Source organism: Lissotriton helveticus, chromosome 3_1 (genome assembly GCF_964261635.1).
Source record: "Lissotriton helveticus chromosome 3_1, aLisHel1.1, whole genome shotgun sequence".
In the NCBI taxonomy this organism is placed as follows: Eukaryota; Metazoa; Chordata; class Amphibia; order Caudata; family Salamandridae; genus Lissotriton; species Lissotriton helveticus.
In genome coordinates, this window is record NC_136061.1 from 978,171,763 (window position 1) to 978,191,924 (window position 20,162).

Genomic DNA, 20,162 nt, shown 5'->3' on the forward strand with positions numbered 1-20,162 from the left:
GTCTCTTGCTCTCTTTCTTGGTTCTCCATTGCTGCCTCGTTACACAGGCCAGGACATCTACAGACAAGATCTGGGCTTGGTTTTACAACATTTCGGTGTATCACTAATCTTGCCATTGCCAGCCTGCAACGTAAATGCTCCTACGTGCAGGTGGCATTTTGTAGTTTAAACTATTGCGGCACCCCAGCTGTAGTTCCTCACATGTCTTCTACAGGCTCCTCTGCAGTCAATCTCAGCTGTCTTTCCCTTCCTCGCCATGCCCCGTCTGTAGGACGCCTCACCGGGGTGGCAGCACCAGGCTTAATAGAGAATTCTGCCCAATTCAGTGCGGCGTTGGCAAGAGGCAGCTCCACACGTTCTACACCATCGACTCCAGCCCATGAACGTCACTTCCCAAAAGTGCTAGGGGTACCGGAAGTGACATCACATGCATTTTGGCCTTCAATTTCACTCTCACACAAATGCTTACGGATACATTCACACTTACACACACTCTCTCGTGTAATCACACACTAGCCCGCAAGAAGGCACACAACGTACATTTAAAAGCATTTGTTTGACTTACCTCTGCTGCCAGGGAAGGTCTTCTTTTATCTAATTGTACTCCATTTTTTATTACACTAAAAGGAAATAATGAAACTCACATCGTATATCTGCATAAAAAATCGGAGGCTATGATACAAACTGCCATCAGTACGGTGCATGCTGGAATAGGAAAGCTGCTGGAGTCATTAAAGAACTGTGCACTCTGTAGGTATCTTTGACTCTGTGACCAGGCAGGCACTCTTTTCCTGCATTTTTCTCTAACAAAGAGCGAAGGTAAAATATTATTTAGGATACCGGCGTTGTACACATTTTCAACTAGGTGCTGCAATGTGGTCTTAAGGCCTTTTTAAATGACGTTTTTTCTGCTCTCAGAAAAATGCTGGAAAGCTGTACTGTTTTTATCTTGGAGTGCTCAACAATGAGATATCTGCCTCCAACTTCAGACTGACTATAATATATGAAGGAAGCGTTCCTTAGGTTCCTGCATAAAGGCAGGAGTAATCTACGTTTATGACTTGGGTGAAGATTCCTATGATGCAGAAGCAGGATTAAGTAAGTATCATTTTCTTATACACAACACTGAATACACTGTATGATGTGGGAAATGACAAACAGGATGTGCTGTGATTATATAAAACTTAACCACAAACCAGACCATATGATTTGTCTAACTTTGGAGAAGAGTGGAAGCTAGACTTGGAGGCAGACGTTACAGAGGAAGCGTAGGACAGGACACCACTATGTATGAAGGAGTGATCCAGTGTTGTCAGATTTAAATTGTATCAAAATCCTGCTTACCCACGTCTTAAATTACATCTCTGCAAAGTATGCAATCAAATGGGACGACCCACATGGAATGTCAAGTATGAAATGGCACATTACATCAACAATATGAAATAGCGGATTACATCCACATGGAGACAGCATTGTACTCACTTGAGACTTCTTGTGTGTTAGGCCTCACAACTAGGAAGAAGAATGTGAACCAGAAGCGCACATTCACAGACACTGCCCTGCTACACACTAAGGAAAAACTGGTGAAGGCATGGGTATCGCATTCAGGATACTTATGCACCTTAGGCAGAAAACGTAACTTACAGGCATATGCATCAACGGAAATACCTCCCGGTAAAACAGCGAATCGGAAAAACAGGCCGATACCGACCGCAAAACCATAAATTGCAATGCATCAAACCGAAAATCGGAAAAAAATAAAGAACCGCTAAATGGCCCCGCGGTAAATTACCGAATCGTTAAACAGACATTCGGAAATACCGAACCACAAAGCAATAGTTCGGAAATACCGAATAGGCAATAACGAATGGAAATGGTATGCATGAACAGTCGCTAATACCGGAAATCCCCAAAATCGCTATTTAGCATGAGCAAAATAAGGGGAATCACAATCAGGAGGTAAAGTTAACAGAAGGACAGAAAAAAAAAATTAAACCCCATCAGCAGGTGCTGACAATCAGTTACCCTTCATAAATGCCCTGGGAAACCCCACATGTACACCAAAATGGCTGCCCTGTACGTGCTTGCTAGGAGGTGGAGGATCAACGCCCAGGCCCAGCGCAGGAGGATGATACAGGACAGGATCTTCAGGGTTCGCATCACTTTGCTGGGGCAGACCGAGGAACAGGTGTACGTCAAGTACAGACTGAACCGTGCCATGATAATGCACCTAATAGCAGACCTGACACCCTTACTGCAGCACGAGACCCGTCGGACCAACGCCATACCTGCCCATGTGCAGGTGCTATGCTGCCTGCACCTGCTTGCATCTGGAAGCTTCCAGGGGGTAATAGCTGAGACAGGAGGCGTGTCGCAAAGTGCCTTATCACGCTTTTTCCACCGGTTCCTAGAGGCCATGCTGACATTTCTCAATCGCCACATCACCTTCCCCAGAACCCCCCAGCAGCTAACCCGCACCAAACGGGATTTCTACCAGGTGGCACAATTCCCCCATGTCATCGGGTGTGTCGACTGCACGCATGTCCCCATCTGTCCTCCATCAGCCACCGAATACATTTACCGCAACCGGAAATCGTATCATTCAATAAATGTTCAGGTGGTGTGCAATGCCAAGTTGATCATTACCGACATTGTAGCCCAATTTCCCGGGAGCACACATGACGCCTACATTTTCCGTCACTGTGGCCTCCACAGGCGCCTGATCAACGGAGAATTCGGAGAGGGACACCTACTAGGTACAAATAGCTGCATCATCGTACTCCCCATCCACTCCTTCCCCACATGTATAATTCCATTAATGCTGATTACCATTCTCTCCCCATCCTGCAGGTGACAGCGCATACGCATTGCGTGAATATCTCCTCACGCCCTATCTCAACCCAGCTACCCCGCAAGAGCAGCGCTACAACAGGGCACACATCAGTACTAGGAATGTGGTTGAGCGAACATTCGGCATCCTGAAGAGCCGCTTCCGAATACTGCACAAGACTGGAGGTGCTTTGCAGTACGACCCAGTGACCTGCTGCCAGATAATTGCTGTGTGTGCCATCCTGCACAACATCGCCACGCGCAGGGGGATACACATAGAGGTGGAGGGAGAGGAAGAACTGCGTGCCCAGCAACCCCCCCCACAACACCAACAGGCACATGTGCCCAACACAGCTGAAGGGCAAAGGAGACGGGCATACATCACACGTAATCATTTCTGAGACAGGTAAGAGAGTGACTTGACAACAGGAACAGTTTTGCAAGGGTTTAATGGGCATGGACACCTGACTGGTGCAGAAAAACGTAACACAAACAAGCTGCTGCCGCAGCGAAAAAAACTAGCAATGTCCCTTCTCAGAACAGGTGGCGCGTGAGGCACTTTGGTCTGTCCATGGTTACCTCACCAAGGACAGTGTGACTATGCCACATGTTTACTTCCGTTTGCCGCGTACCCCCAGTCTCTTGTCCTGTGACTCCTCGGGTTGTACACGATGGGAGTCAGTGGCAGTTGCACTGCGGCCACTGCGCCTCCTCACGCTGGTGTCCGGCAGGGAGACGCTGCTGACACTGGAGGCTGCCTCACTCCCCTCTTCCGCCCCCAGACTGCTGACACTGGCTGACCCTGGCTGCAGTTGCTCCACTGCAGTGGTCACCCTCTCAAGGGCCTTTGCCACATCCCCACAGAAATGACCTAGATCCACTTGCAGGGACACGGACCTGCGTGACAGCACAGCCGTGCTGTTGCACAGCTTATTGATGGCCTTGTTTGTGGTATTCACTGCCAGCATGACCTGCCTGTGACGCCGGCGCTCACTCCTTTGGCCTGCGAGTATGGCACGTGTCAGTTCTTGCAGGCACAGCTTGATGTCTTTGTTGCCCGCAGATACGGCAGTGGTGTGCTCACGCACTGCGGCAGTCATGTAGCCTAGTTTGTTGCATAGTTGTGTCATGCTGAGTTTCATGGCACCCATGTGTCTCCCCTGCAGGCGCTGGACACGCAGCATCCGGGCCTCCACTACTCCGTACCCTCCGGACAGATCGACCGGTCTTGCAGCAGCCCGACCCGGGGACACAACCCTCTGCCTGATGCGCTGTCGGCCTGCAGTGTGGCTGGTTGGAGTGACGACAGCCTGGCGTGGAACATTTGGGTGTGATGAAGATTGATCTGACTCCATCACGGACAGGGCGGCAACATCTGCTCTGTGGCTCTGCGGAGTGGGCAGCACTGGTGGTGGTGGTGTCTTGGTCCGCGAGGGTGGTGGTGGTGGTGGTGTCTTGGACTGGGAGGATGGTGGTGGTGGTGGTTGCTTCGGCCGGGAGGACGGTGGAGGTGGTGGTTGCTTCGGCCGGGAGGACGGTGGCGGTGGTGGTTGCTTTGGCCGGGAGGACGGTGGAGGTGTTGTCCGGCGTGGTGGTGAAGGGGAGGACATGACTTCAGCTCCCTCTGAGCACTCCGCTTCTGACAACACTGGCGTCTCTGAGATGACAAGGTGGCCACTGTCGTCTGAATCGATGGGGGATGCATCTGTGTGTGAAACAGTGCATAGTTAATATCATGGTATGGTATGTGACAATAGCTGTGGCATCTCACAATAAATTACTTTTGTTGACTGACATTTGACCCTTGGCAGCTGTATTCATCTCTGGGCTCAGGCATGCACCCATTCATGTATTGACTACATCTCCCATGGTGCAACACAGTGGTGAGGGTGTGTGTGTAGGGCAACGCTACATGTGCACTGGGTCTGGCATGGGGGAGTGGGCAGGGACTACGTACACGCTGCATCGTTACGCTGGCATGCCTCTTACCTTGTCCTCCTTCCGCAGCACCTGAGGTGTCCAGACTTGTGACCCCCACAACAGCTTCACGTTCTATGGTGGCCTCCACTAGATCCTCCAGGTCAGTGTTAGGCGTCACGTTTGATGGTCCCCCTCCTGTGCCAGCAGCATCCCTGACCCTCTGCGCAATCTTCTCCTTGGCCCTCTTACGCAGGTCGTACCATCGTTTTTTTAGGTCGTCGATGCTGCGGTGGGTGACTCCGCAGGCATTCACCTTGTCCATGATGCGCAGCCACATCTTCCTTTTTTCTGCCTCTGGCACCTTAAGCGACAACTTGCCAAATATGCGGTCATGGTTGCTGCTCACACTCTGTATGAGGATTTCCAGCTCCTTATCTGAAAACTTTCGTTTTCGCTTTCGGGATGTGTCCTTTCCATGCTGGGGGGCCTCCTTCTCCATCCTGTCCTGCTACCTTTTTCCTGCTTGCTTCTGGTTCAGTGTGGGACCTCAGCTCCTGAGCTCTGCCTCCTCCTCTGTGCAACTCCGGACACTGAATGCAGCGTGGGTGTCCTACTTCCTGGTTGTGATGTCATCAGCCTGCTTCCGAAGCGTCGCGTTATTTTCCCGTTTTCGGTATTACCGATTCCGCTATTACCGGATCCGGTAATACCGACTCGGTATTTCCGAATACGGTTTTTGTTACTCGCGCTGGCGTTTACTCGTTCTTTATTAGCGATTATTACCGACTCGGTATTTTTTACCGATTACTTTGATGCATCGCGGTTTGCATGTTCATATTAGCGATTCGTTATTTTTCGGTATTACCGACTGGTATTTACGAACGTTGATGCATATGCCAGTTAGTGAGGCGATTCAGAGTTAGCAATATTACCCATGATGAAAAACACCCCTGAAGGGGCGAAGTAGACATTCCATTGGGGCAAGCTGTTTGGTGGCTGCACACATCCACAAGATGAACATCCACCAAAATGCACCTACTCAGTAAATTTGTCAAGCTGTACAAATGATCAAACTTGTCTAATGCTGAATCTGCTCAGAACATTGCCCATGTAATACCCATCCACAATCAACAGCCACTCCACCTAAAGAAGACAACCATGAACTAGGCACATATACTAGCATGATTCTAGATGAAACCTTTATATGTTCGAAAACTAATGAAGTCGTTTAAAAAAAATTAGATTGCCTTTGGTGAGTGTTTTCATTTGGGTTATGATTGTAATGGGAGCAAGCCATGAGGAGTACAGGTGTAACAGGTGAGAGGGGTATATTGGGTAGATTAGTGCGGAAGATTTTTCTGAGATTCCAGCTGCTAAGGTGTTTCTTAGCAGTAAGTAGGTATAATGAACCCAAGAACATATTTCAAAGGCCATGCCTTTGGAAAGGTTCTACATATATCAACATCCCCTTTTTATTCTGGTTCGACTTCCCTTCATATTAGAGTCTTGCAGGGTCACTTTCAGAGTATATCTCACACAACTGATATTAACAAACCATGATGGAGGAACACTAAGAAGAACTGCCCAGTAATTAGGCTCTAACCTAAGGGAATTGAAAATATTGTGTGTGTGTTTCTTCTTTTCTTTCTACAGGGGTAAGGTTGTACTTGGATACACTGAGGCGGAACTGCGGATGCGCGGCACTGGATACCAGTTCATTCATGCCGCGGACATGCTGTATTGTGCCGAGAACCATGTTAGAAGTAAGTGTGAATTTATAGGGTTAACATGTTTCTTTATTTAGCAAGCAGTTTGCTGCTTGACCAATTATTTCTAGTCAGATAGAATGACTTTTCCAGACGGATCAGTGATTTGTTAGGATCTGGCAAATTCTTTATTCATCTCAAAAAGGACACCTGTTCCATTCGGACTAAAGTCAGTTTAGGTCTGGGGGAAGCTTACCAGGGGATTGATTGGGACTAGATTTAACAAAAGGTGCAAGCCACTTGCAGTGTTGGTCTGTTCATCCCATCCTCTTGCACAATAAAGATCACTCTCACGATATGACGATGATAATGCCACAGAGTTCTTCACCTTGGTGAAAGGCCAGACAGCAGTCCATTGCTAAATACTGAATGCAAGATGGCAGTGGTATATTCTAGCCAGCACATCTGTAGAAGTTTGTATCAACAGTCAAATTTTTTTTATATACAAGGATATTCTCCAGCGTGCTCTATGTCTGACACCGTGCCATCCACAGTGTCACAATGTATGTAGGAGAACCCACCATACAACCAAAATTTGTTGAGTTAGACAGAGCACAACCCACAAGTATGTTGTCACATTAACTTAAGTACGTTGCAGTGCACGTGGCATAATAAATGACACAATTCAGAAGATGTCCAATAAGAAAAAACGTCTTGAGACGACTTTTTCAAGGCTAAAGAATTGTAAAGATGGAGTAGTCACTTCACGGCATCTTTTAAGATTCTAAAAGTTGCTTGTTAACGGCAGGTAGAGCTTTCAATCTTGGTTAAAAAATGTATCAGTCAGTCTCCGATCCAAGTGAGCTGTATTAGTGTGTGATTCCTGATTCGAAGATAGTGGTTTCTTCCCCACTAAGATACTAATAGTACTATATCATAGTGTTCAGATAACATAGGAGCATCAGAAAACACGGGGAATGCCACTTGATATTGGCACTAAGAGACAGGCTCGCCGATAATTGTATTAGCTCATGGTTGGATTCCGCTTCGAGAAACGCCGCGTTTCTCGAAGCGGATTCCAACCATGAGCTAATACAATTATACAGCTCAATTCTTAAAAGACGCCGTGAAGTGACTACGCCATCGTCACAATTCTTTAGCCTTGAAAAAGTCGTCTCAAGACGAAACACGTGATGGCTGCGAATTTCTATCTATCCACGGGTCAACTTATGATGAAGATCTGAAAATTAAAGACTTTTTTCTTATTGGACATCTTCTGAGTTGTGCCATTTATTATTTCACTTGTACTGTAACGTACTTAAGTTAATGTGACAACATACTTGTGGGCTGTGCTCTGTCTAACTCAACAAATAGCAGTCCATTGCTCTTCACAACAAAGCAGGGGAACAGTACAGCGTCCTTTCTCTCATCGGAAGAACCACTCCTTAGTAGCATTTTTCACCTCAAAGCGAGGCCTGCTGATTTTTTGTTAATAGTTTTTTTATAGCATGAACATGACCCATGCGGGAATTAGAGCTTTTTACAAATTTGCAGAGACAAAAAAGCAGTAATAACAATAATATCATATTTGAGGAAAAATACAGGATAAGGTATTACCCAGAAAAGGAAGGGTACGATTTACAATGTTCACAGAGCACAGGAGATAAACCAATAAAAACAGAAATATCATAGTCAGAAAAACTGCAGGATCAGTAGCGTGGAGAAAAGGGAGGGTACAACATAATGTCAGGGCAGGTAAGTCGAAAACGCTAAAGTAGCCGGTGAGCAGTAGTCATGAGTGGGATTGAGGAATCGGAATGGGTACAATTAGAGGTGATCTTAGGATCTAGGGAAGAAATGTGTTCATAAGTAGTACTTTGACTTCTTTCTTGAAAGATACAGTTGAGGGATTCATTCTGACATCAGGGGGCTAGGTGTTCTAAATTCTTGGGGCAATCCCAGAGAAAGATCGGTTGTAAGTTTTTTTCTTGTGGAATCTCTGAGATTTCAAAAGTAAGGTGTTGGAGGTTCTCGATGATCTGCAGCAACCCGAAAGTTCAAGCTTTTGAGTGAGATATCTAGAGGTTTGAAGTGGACGGCTCTGTGTTCAACATCCAGGGGAATGGCTTGACTCCAGTGGTGTGCTCTTCACGCCACAACAAAGATTTGTGCTGCTGCAGTACACTCCATCCCAATGCAAAAACCAACACTGGAACAATGCCCTTCACCTCAGTGCACGGCACTGGATCACTATAGCACTCCTCCTGTCAGAGCATTGCTTGCCACTCAAATAGTGTTCTTAACCTCAATGCGAGGATTGAAGGTAATACAGGGCTCTTCACCTGGTAGCAAGTCTTGACACTGATAAATAGATCTCCATCACGGTGCATGGCTTAATAATTGTACAGTGCTGTTCACCTAACAACAAAGGTACCTTAAGTGCCGCACAGCATATTTTTATAACAACCTTTTTGTTATTGTTCTGATAACCTGCCATCTGACCAGTATGATAGCTAACACTTATACCAACCTGTCTTCTGCTTAGGTTTTTACCAAGTCAGCCGACCAGCACTCTTCTCAGGCTGTTATAGTATTTAAGTTTGGCTTATTGCTGGCATTTTGGACTGGATTACTGTGATAGAAAATGTGTTTGTGCCCCTTTAAAATTGTGCTCCCTTTCTGTAGCTGCACTTTGTGCTACAGACCTTATTCACAGTTTGGTAGACAGGATCGTGGTAGGTGCCCGTCTGCTCCAGCCAGTCGAAATCATTTACCAACACCCATTGTACATTGGGCTGTTGTTCAAAGTTTCTCCGACTATCCCTCCTTTTTAGGGCACACATGCCCAAATACTTTTTTACATTTTGGCACTGTTAGATATTGGATGGAGGTCATGATCAGAAAACCCAAGAAATTACTTCAATTCCATTTGAGAACAGTCTCAGCCTGCTAGGGGCATTTCTGTTTTTTTCTTTTCAGTTACAAACTCCCACTTTGGGAGATATTTTTATGAAAAGCAAAAAACTGATCAGAGATGGTGCTTTAAACATGGTATCCGCTTCTTAAAAGTGTAGGTGTCTTCATAAGGCACATAGATCTGTCTGTCTGCCTGGCAGAGATCTGCAGGTACAGCAGTTGATCTTCCACCAAGGTAGCGGAGTACATACCTATGCCCTGCAGACCAACAGACTGGTTACCATGCACTAAAAGAGGGCCCAACCATTTCTGTTCGATCTTGGCAATGTTATTTGTTATGTTATGTTATGGCATGGCATGGTATGGTATGGTATGGTATGTCATGTTAGTTATATAGGTAGAGGGAATTTGCCTTATGAATTTAATGGACAGGTGGGTAGCATGGGTTCCGATTCCCTCTACTATTAGAGTAGTATGCTGTTACGTAAGACAGACACTGGTAAGTTTCTGAGATGTTTATTTCTTTAAGCATAGCACCACCAACCTTTGCTGCCAGCCTGTCAGCTCTCCTGGTTCAAACTGTCTTCAACAAGACCCTACCATGGAGATAGAACTACCAGGCTCGAGCAGCACATTAAATCATTACAACACATCCCCTTTACTAAAAATATAAAAGAAGGCAAGGAACAAAGAACTAAAAGAAAAGGAAAAGAAGAAGAGAAGGAAAAACAGGGAAGAAGAAACAAGTGTAAAGATCATGACAAAACACTTGCAATGGTTCAATACATCACATAGTCTTTTTAACGTTTAGGAGGACAGCGAGACCTTGAAGGAAGACCCTGTGCATGAGAATCCAGAGGAGAAATACACATGGGCAAATCGGGACCTGGCAAAACATCGGGACAGGAAGAAAACAAGGATTTGCCACCTCCAAATTACACTAGACGGGACATGCTCCACTTACCACCATTGTGAAAAGTGACAACATTCTTGAACACAGGAGTTATGACAAAAGGGCCCATAAATTCAGTGACACCCTTCCTGTGCCACCGTGGTTTCTTTATAAGTACCCAATCACCAACCTTCCATGTTGTGGTTCTAGTTGATTTTTTACAATCAAACAATTCTTTGTACTTCTTTCGGTAAGATTCGATTTTGGCACCTATCCCTTCCTTATGCAAAACAGGACCTTCAATGAGAGGTAACCAACCTGGATTGAGTTTGGACAAGGCAACTCTCAATATTTGAAAAGGAGATCTTTGCAAAAAAAACATTGAGGGCAGTGCGATGTGCCCACCAAGTATTCCTCAGGACACCCTTGAGACGAACCTTCTTATCAATTGCCCTTTGCACACATGCTTTGACCGCCCTGTTCATGCGCTCCGCAAGTCCATTGGCCTGGGGTGTATAAAGTGCAGTTCTCTGATGGATAATGACAAAATCCTTTAAAAAGTCTTGCATCTCCTGTGAGATGAATTGCACCCCATTGTCTGTGATAAGAAAACGGGAATACCCTAACTGGCAAACTCATCTTTAAGGAAATCAAGAACTACTCGGGTGCTAATAGAACTCACGCATTTGGTGGAAAGCCACTTGGAAGAGTAATCCACCAAAAGAATTACATATTTTTCTGTGGGTCCTAATAGTTCAAAAGGACCCGTGAGATCCAGTCTAAGCTTAATCCAAGGTTCTCGTGGAATCTCGACAGTAGATAGAGGAGCGGTGTTGGTGACCTGGGATTTGTCATTGGTGGCACACTGGTAGCACCATTTAACTACCTTCTCAGCATGGCTATCCATCTTAGGCCACCAATTCCTCTCACGGAGTCGGGACTTGGTGAGATTTCTTCCCAAGTGTCCTTCATGGGCAAGGTTTATAAGCTTGGGTCTCAAGATGCTTGGGGGTACCACTCTCTCACCACGCATGAGTTGGCCTTGACAGAGGGTGAGCTCATTTCTGATTGACCAGAAAGGTAATAAATCAGAGTCAAGTTTCTTGCTATCAGGCCACCCCTTGATGACAAAATCTACCACAATAGGAAGCAGAACATCCTCAGATAAGGCCTTTTCCCATTCAAGCTCTTGGATAGCAGGCTCCTTGACCAACAAACTCCAACAGGTTCAATGTCCAGAACATATTTGCAACTTTCAATGGACAGTCTTGACAAGAAGTCCGTAGCCCTATTTGCAGAGCCAGGAAGGTATTGTACTTGGAAATTAAATTCTTCCAACCCTTTGCTCCAGCGTTTAAGCCTGGGTGTCAGTATGTCACTCTCCAAGCAAAAAAAGACCTGGACTAAAGGGCGATGATCAGATTGTCAGGACTTAGTACGTGGAATTCCGGAATTCCGTAGGGGCACTTGACTGAAGGTTCGAAGCTAAACTCCCAACTCCCCAACTCCTCTGAACCAGATCTCTCTGGTCTCAGAGGCGAGGGGGAAAGGGGAAGTGGAAGAAAAAACAGAGAGACTGCCACACTGGTGTCTTCACCTCTTCTTCTTCTTCTGAGATGAAAGCACACCTGAAATAGTTAGCAAAACTATTACTACGTTCTTACAACAGTTGGCCCCTGGTTATATTTACATATCACTTACTCATACCCCCTTATTACCTGAATGAGCGTGAACATTTGCCTCTCTCTGAAATTAATAGGATAAACTTTCCTAGAGCTCTGACTCAATGTGATAAAGAATTATGGACTTCAAATAAGTACGCTGCAGCAGGATTAAAGGTGGTAAGCAAAAATATATATATATATTTCTATCTACATCTGGAAACTAAATTGTTGAAGTCCGCAGGTTACTACTGAATCCACAGGAACACACTCAAAATCTTTCTGAAGACAATCCTGTGAGGCGCTAATGAACAAAGTCTGGAGAAGTGCGCCAAGAAAAATCAAGTCAGTTCCTTTAATAATGCCAGTTCCTCATAGACTTGATATGGGTAAGTTCAGATATGAGGCAAAGAATGCACAAAGTCTGGAGAAGTGCGCCAAGAAAGAAAAAACAAAGTCTGGTCCTTTAGTAATGCCCGTTCCTCTTAGACTTGATATGGGTAAGTTCAGATATGAGGCAAAGACTTTTCCCAGGACTGAAATAACCCAGAAAGAATCGTTGGTTCCAGGCTGCTTGTAATTACCCACTGGCTGCTGCCAGAACCGAAATACTGGAATGACCTTACCCGGAATTGTCGACAGGAGATTAACTGGATCTCTCAGGGTTTTAAATTCGGGCAGAAAGACTCCTTGACAACCGCTGAAGAAGACACGCAGAGGAGACTGGATACTGGAAACACCAGCTGGAAAATCACCCTCGGAGCTCTGGAGGAAGCTTACGGGAGATGAAGAGATTAAATCTCCCTCGGAGGTCTGAGGACAGTTACGGGAGTCGGGAAGTATTTAGAACTGGAAGGTACGGGTGACAAATACAACCGCAAGGAAAAGGCGATTCTTAAGGGAGAGAGAGAGCACGGAGCAACCGCCTCTCTGAATTAAACAGTTGAAGTGCGCCATAGAACGCTCGCTCGCGCTCCAAGTAGATCTGGAAGCGCGAGGAGGAAACACTAGAGCGCAAATCGAATTAGCGTTCTAAGGCGCCGGAAACTGCTTCGTTCATCTTGGAACGAAATATCGCCACCAACTGATCCCAACTAGCAGGGTGATCAGAAATCTTGGCCCCCACAAGGATCTTGCTGGGAGATATTGAGGGTGGGTTTTGGGCGGAAACAACACCATTCCTGACAGTACCCCCCACCAAAACCCCCTCCCTAGGCTCCTGTGGATGAGTTTTATGGAATTCCCTCACCAATTTAGGGGCATGAACGTTTGAACTGGGTTCCCAAGACCTTTCCTCAGGACCATAACTCTTCCAATCTACCAAATAAAACATCTGACCTTTCTTAATCTTGGAGTCTAGAATTCTCTTGACCTCAAATTCTTCAGCCGATTGAACCAGAATTGGGGCTGGTGGAAGTACCTTACGCAAATGTAGTGGATTTCGTCGTATCAAAGACACATGAAAGGTTGGATGAATCTTTAAGGTTTTAGGCAAACTTAACCTAACACTCACTGGATTTATCATTCGAACCACAGGATAAGGACCCACAAATCTAGGTTGAAACTTTCGGTTTCCTCTCAAATGCATATGACGAGTTGAGACCCAAACTCGAACCCCAGGTTCAGAAACTGGTCCCTCCTTACGACTCTTGTCTGCCTGACTTTTATAAGCTGCTTTTGTCTTAACTAAATTCTCAGAAGCTAACTGTCAAGTCAAGTTTATTTTACGTTTTTTCGGACCGTTGGTCCACAAACAATACATGTCGATAAAAGGTTCATCCAACAAATAAAACAAAGCATTTCATTAACACACATAAAACCTCCTAAACATATTTAGTCTAAAAACCTACAATTATCTGATCTAAAAATTACTATTTATTAAAACTCATTAAAAAGGTATAAAACTGCCTTCAATTTTTGCATATATTTCCCCATAGCCACAGCAATATCTAAGTGGGCCATTTCTGTCATCAGTGTCACAGCCTGGGTCCTAGTTTTAATATCATATTTCATAAAAATTGGTTTTAAAAATGTAATACGTAAGTCCAAAAAATTCAAGCAATCAAATAAGATGTGTAGCATATCACATTTGGGCCCCAAAGAGCAAAAGCAGATTCCCTCCTCATTGATCATAGCCGGCTTTACAGAATTGTTCATGTAACAAGGGTTTACCCCAATTCTTACCCTCCGAACCTCATTCCGTAATTTGCGGTCCGGTAACTTATCAGTGTAGGGGAAACATTTATCATTATTCCATGCGTCAATCATAAAGCAGATCGAAGTTTTACTAGCGAGATAGTTTTTGTCCTGTGCATGCGATAGTTCTTTCCCCGCTGACCTGAGTAACTTTTTATCAATATTAGCCACAGAGCCAATAAGGCCTACATTAACGCTCATCTTCTTACATACCTTTGTTAATTTCCCCCTGATCTCTCTTGCCCACTTTAGTTCACTATCCTGAATTTCATTTTTGCACCATTGTGAAATTTTGGTAATTGCGCCTATTTCTAGTCGTTGCCAAAATCGCAAGAGAGCCATACCAACTTGCGTACCCCATGAAGTCAGGCCTAGTTCCAATCTTACTGCCTGAACCATTGCTGACCGGGGGAGCATAAATAACTTTTTTAGGTTTTTTAGGTTTTTACCTTCTTCCACATCCCAGTTTTCCTTCCCACTTAGGAACAGCAATTCAGCACCATACAAAAATTGCGGGGGTACAATAGCAGCATAAGCTTTTAGCACTGGATTGTCGGTCATAGCACCATAGGTTTTGTTAAACAATATCAGACCGCTAATCGAGGCAGACGTTCTTAATTTAGCTGCCTCTAAGTGGGTATTCCATTTCAGATTCTGCTCAAACCATAACCCCAGATATCTATACTCTGTTACGGATTCCACTTTTTGTGACCCGATCCACCATGAGAACTCAGTTTTCCTCCGGCCAAAGCTCAATGTTTTAGTCTTGTCCATATTTATCACAAGTTTTTTCCTTAAGCAGTAGTCATTAAATACATTTAGTTTTCTTTGCAAGCCAACCTTGGTCTGGTCCATAATCACCTGATCATCAGCATAGAGTAAACATGCTATCTGCTTGCCATTTTGAAGCTAACTGGTATGCCTGTTGCAATTTCTGAACTATCTCCCCTGCGGCCGGAACTTCTACTTCTTCATGACCCACCAACATATTGGGATGTCTGCCATTATTTAGGAAGAAAGGGGAGAAGCCTGTAGCTGAGTGCACTGAGTTATTGTACCCAAACTCAGCAGTACTAAGTAAGGAAGGCCATTCGCCAGCTTGCCCCAACAGGTACAATCGAAGATATTGTTCTAGGTCTTGATTAATCCTCTCAGTCTGCCCATCAGTTTCTGGGTGGTAACTGGTGGACAAACGAGCATCAACTCCCAACCCTTTCAAAAAGGATCTCCAGAAACGAGATACAAATTGTGATCCTCGATCTGAAATGACCACTTTAGGAATTCCATGCAATTTTACCACATGTTGAACAAACAAAGTAGCCAATTGCGCAGCATTTGGAAGACCTTTTAGAGGGACAAAGTGACTCATCTTGGTAAAATGATCCACCACCACCCAAATGACTGAATTCCCTTGACTAGATGGCAACTCCATAATAAAATCCATGGACACAGTATGCCATGGATAAGGGGGGACTGGTAAAGGCATGAGAAGACCCTGTGATGGTTGTCTGAGACTTTTCCCCTTTAAACATTGTTCGCAAGTGGCAACATACTGTCTCACCTGAGTGTCCATGCCAGGCCAATCAAAATTTCGTTTCAACAGCTCCAAAGTCTTGGTTACTCCCTTGTGCCCAGCCAATTGCTGATTGTGAAACAAACCAATAGTCTCTTCTTGTAACTTTGCTCCCGGAACAAATATTTTCCCTTGAATAAACAGCTTCCCTTCCTTCACAGTTCGATCTGGTCCCTCAAATTCCCAATTTAAGTAGTTTTCCTTCAGAAATTCTTCCTTGATTCTTCCTTCCATCTCTACTACTGTAGCTGCCACAATTTTTTCCTTAGGAATGATAAACTCTTCTGACCTGGACTCCGGTTTTACTTCTGAATCCTCTTCTGGATTCAAACGAGAAAGTGCGTCTGCCTTTCCGTTCACAACCCCTGGCTTGTAAGTTAATACGAAGTCATAATCTGCAAAGAAAAGAGACCATCTAAGTTGCCGTGGAGTCAAGGTTTGAGCAGATTTCAAAAACTGCAAAATCCGATGATCAGAAAATACCGTGACCACATGTCTTGCTCCCAATAAATATTGGCGCCATTCCTGGAACGCTTCCTTCACTGCTAACAGCTCCCTGTCAGCAATGGAGTAGTTGATCTCTGCTGGGGATAACTTTCGAGAATGATAAGCCACTGGATGGAGCTGTCCTGTGCTCTTGTGACGCTGCGAAAGTACACCTCCAATGGCCCAATTGGATGCATCTGCTTCCACGAAAAATGGTTCATTAGGATCTGTATGCTGAAGAATAGGTGCTGAGGTAAAGGATTCCTTCAAAAATTGAAATGCTTCCTCAGTAGCTGAACCCCACACAAATGTTTCGTTCTTTCTGAGCAAACCTGTGATTGGACTCACCTTTTCAGAAAAGTATTGGATGAAGCGTCAATAGAAGTTGGCAAACCCCAAAAAGCTTTGAATTTCTTTTACAGATCTTGGTGTGGGCCAATCCTTGACTGCCTTTAATTTTGAATCATCCATGTACACTCCCTGAGGAGAAAGAATGAAACCCAAAAATCCTACTCTGGATGAGTGAAATACACATTTCTCAAGCTTGACAAAAAGTTGGTTCTCCATCAAACACTTCAGGATTGCTCGTACATGAAAAACATGTTCTTCAATATCTTTGGAAAAGATCAAAATATCGTCTATGTATACTACCACGAACCAATCCAAAAACTCTCGAAGAATGTCATTTACGAAATGCTGGAAGGCAGCGGGAGCATTGCACAGACCAAAAGGCATCACATGGTACTCAAATAATCCAAATCTAGTTTGGAACGCCGTTTTCCACTCGTCCCCTTCAGCCATCCGCACCAAATGATAAGCCCCTCTAAGATCTAGTTTGGTATAGATGTGGGCATCCTTCACCTGATCCAGAAGCTCGGAAATGAGCGGTAAAGGGTATCGCTTCTTCTTAGTGACCAGATTTAAAGCCCTATAGTCTATGCAGGTTCTCAAACTCTTGTCCTTCTTGGGAATAAAAAAAGAGGAGAGGAGACTGGAGACTGAGACGGTCTAATGAATCCACTTGCCAAATTCTGATCAAGGTATTCCTTCAGATGTTGATTCTCGGACTCAGAAAGGGCATAGATCCGACTACAAGGCAAAGTCGCTCCAGGCTCCAACTCAATCCTGCAATCATACTCCCGATGAGGAGGGAGTTTTAATGCTTCTTTTTCGTCAAAAACCGATTTCAAGTCTTGATATTCCTTCGGAATTTCTGGGATTTCTACTGTACAAATCATCTGAGGTTGATTTGCCAAACAATAAGCGTTCAACGATCCATTTTCTTTAGGAATTGGATGAAAACAATGTTCTAGGCAATATTCAGAACTTAACTCTACAGTGTGCTTAGCCCAATCAATCTTGGGATTGTGCTCGGTGAGCCAGGGAAGCCCCAGGATCAGTTGAAATTGCGGGGCATCAATAAGATTGAAGCTAATGCAACTTCGATGTTCTCCAGGACCCAAAACGGTGATTTCCTCAGTGTCAAAAGAAATTGGACCGGAAGAAAGAGGGGTACCATCAACTGCTCGTACTGGTTCTGGTTTGGACTTTTTAACAAACTGAATGCCCAGACTTCTAGCGAACAAGAGATCACAAAAATTACCCGTGTCTCCAGAATCAATCATGATAGCCACCGTAGCGAATCTTGCTTTTCCAAAAGAAATTTGACATGAGAGAGTGAGATGCGGAGCAGAGGACTGCAAGGTATTGGCTAAACTTTGTGGATTGGAAGTTGACTTCGAATCAGCTTCCACCAGAGCAACTCCGTCTACTGGTGGAGCCTGTCTTTTACCCATGGAGCAGTCTTTGGGCGTCGAGGACACTCTTTCAAAAAAATGACCGGAACCACCACAATACATGCACAACTTCCCAACTCGTCTTTTTTCTCTTTCTTCCTTGCTGAGCGGTCCTCGGACTGTGCCAATCTGCATTGGTTCTTCTACTGAAGCCTCTTCCTTAGTTTTTCCCAAATCTGAACGCATTCGGTCAAACCTTGGTGGAATTGGTCGGGTTTCCTTCCGACGCTCTGAACGTCTTGCAGTAAGTCTCTGATCAATTTGAAGAACTAAGTCAATCAATTCAGATACTTCAGTAGGCCTCTTGGGAATCTGAGCACAACCATCCTTTAATTCGTTCCTCAGACCTCGGTAGAAGATGGCTGCTCTTTTGGCCTCAGGCCATTTCGTTTCCACAATCAATTTATTATACTGAGCGAGATAAATGTAAATGTAAATGTAAATGTAAATGTACAGGAATTTATATAGCGCAAATCACCAAGCGGTTTCTAAGCGCTTGCTTAGGGAACCCGTCCTGGTATTCCCCTGTGAGATAACCCCGGCAGGGTATCTGCAAGGTGAAAGCCAGGCATCCCGCCGCGAGGGGCCGTTGTGGAGATTAAGCAAGCTATTGCCCAGAGTCGCAGAGTGTGAACCCATGAATCGAGTAGGCACCGGAGCGAGAATTGTCGAGTCCATGGACATTTTAGGACTCAAGACCCCGCCGAGTCGGGAATTGAACCCTGGTCCCGGGCTGACTTCTGCTTCCAGGTCTGCCTCCTCTAACCAGTGAGCCACACTTCTCCACTAACATAGGCAACTAACTCTCTGTTCCCCTGCTTCAAATCCAACAGCTCGTTGTCAGTTGACTGGGAAATTGCTCTCCGATCAAAAATTCGCAAAAATTCAGTCTTGAAATTTTCAAAATTATATAACACTGGATCATTGGTGGACACCAAGGGCATGGACCACGCTGCGGCATCTCCACTCAAGTAAGACAGCATGAACGCCACTTTGGATTGGTCCTCTTTAAAAATTATGGGCTTACACAGGAAATGTAACGAACATTGAGTGACAAATACCTGAGCCTTATTCGGGTCTCCCTGAAACCTCTCTGGTGGGGCCAATGGAATAGAAGGAGACATGGCATGCACAACCTGAGTGGTAAGTTCGGAGGAAGACGGGGAAGGACTAAAGGTTTGAGATCTCTGACCCCCAAAATTAGGACTGGGACTAATTGAGAGTTCATTGAGTCATTGACGCAGATAACTAGTCTCCTGATTGGATTTTCTAACCTCCTCTCTAGTCTCACTCAACTGTTTCTGTAAACCTTCCAAGACGGAACCCAAGGCCTTTAAATCAAAACCTTCAGCCATAACGCCCAGACGGAAGGCAACTGCTGGCACTTCAATCTCTCAGGACTTAGTACCTGGAATTCCGGAATTCCGTAGGGGCGCTTGACTGAAGGTTCGAAGCTAAACTCCCAACTCCCCAACTCCTCTGAACCAGATCTCTCTGGTCTCAGAGGCGAGGGGGAAAGGGGAAGTGGAAGAAAAAACAGAGAGACTGCCACACTGGTGTTTTCACATCTTCTTCTTCTTCTGAGATGAAAGCACACCTGATATAGTTAGCAAAACTATTACTACGTTCTTACAACACTTGGCCCCTGGTTATATTTACATATCACTTACTCGTACCCCCTTATTACCTGAATGAGCGTGAACATTTGCCTCTCTCTGAAATTAATAGGATAAACTTTCCTAGAGCTGTGACTCAATGTGATAAAGAATTATGGACTTCAAATAAGTACGCTGCAGCAGGATTAAAGGTGGTAAGCAAATATATATATATATATATATTTCTATCTACATCTGGAAACTAAATTGTTGAAGTCCGCAGGTTACTACTGAATCCACAGGAACACACTAAAAATCTTTCTGAAGACAATCCTGTGAGGCACTAATGAACAAAGTCTGGAGAAGTGCGCCAAGAAGTCAGTTCCTTTAATAATGCCAGTTCCTCATAGACTTGATATGGGTAAGTTCAGATATGAGGCAAAGAATGCACAAAGTCTGGAGAAGTGCGCCAAGAAAGAAAAAACAAAGTCTGCTCCTTTAGTAATGCCCGTTCCTCATAGACTTGATATGGGTAAGTTCAGATATGAGGCAAAGACTTTTCCCAGGACTGAAATAACCCAGAAAGAATCGT

At 44.8% G+C, this 20,162-nt stretch overlaps 1 protein-coding gene across 3 annotated transcripts in view; it reads left to right on the plus strand.

Annotated features, from left to right (window-relative positions):
• Window positions 1–20,162, plus strand: part of LOC144823156 (aryl hydrocarbon receptor-like) — a 1,206,974-nt gene that overhangs the window by 1,050,518 nt on the left and 136,294 nt on the right. For all 3 annotated transcript variants that reach the window (XM_078681422.1, XM_078681424.1, XM_078681423.1), the window contains one exon: window positions 6,403–6,512. In XM_078681422.1, the coding sequence (XP_078537548.1) occupies window positions 6,403–6,512 (110 nt within the window). The remainder of the gene's footprint in view (window positions 1–6,402; window positions 6,513–20,162) is intronic.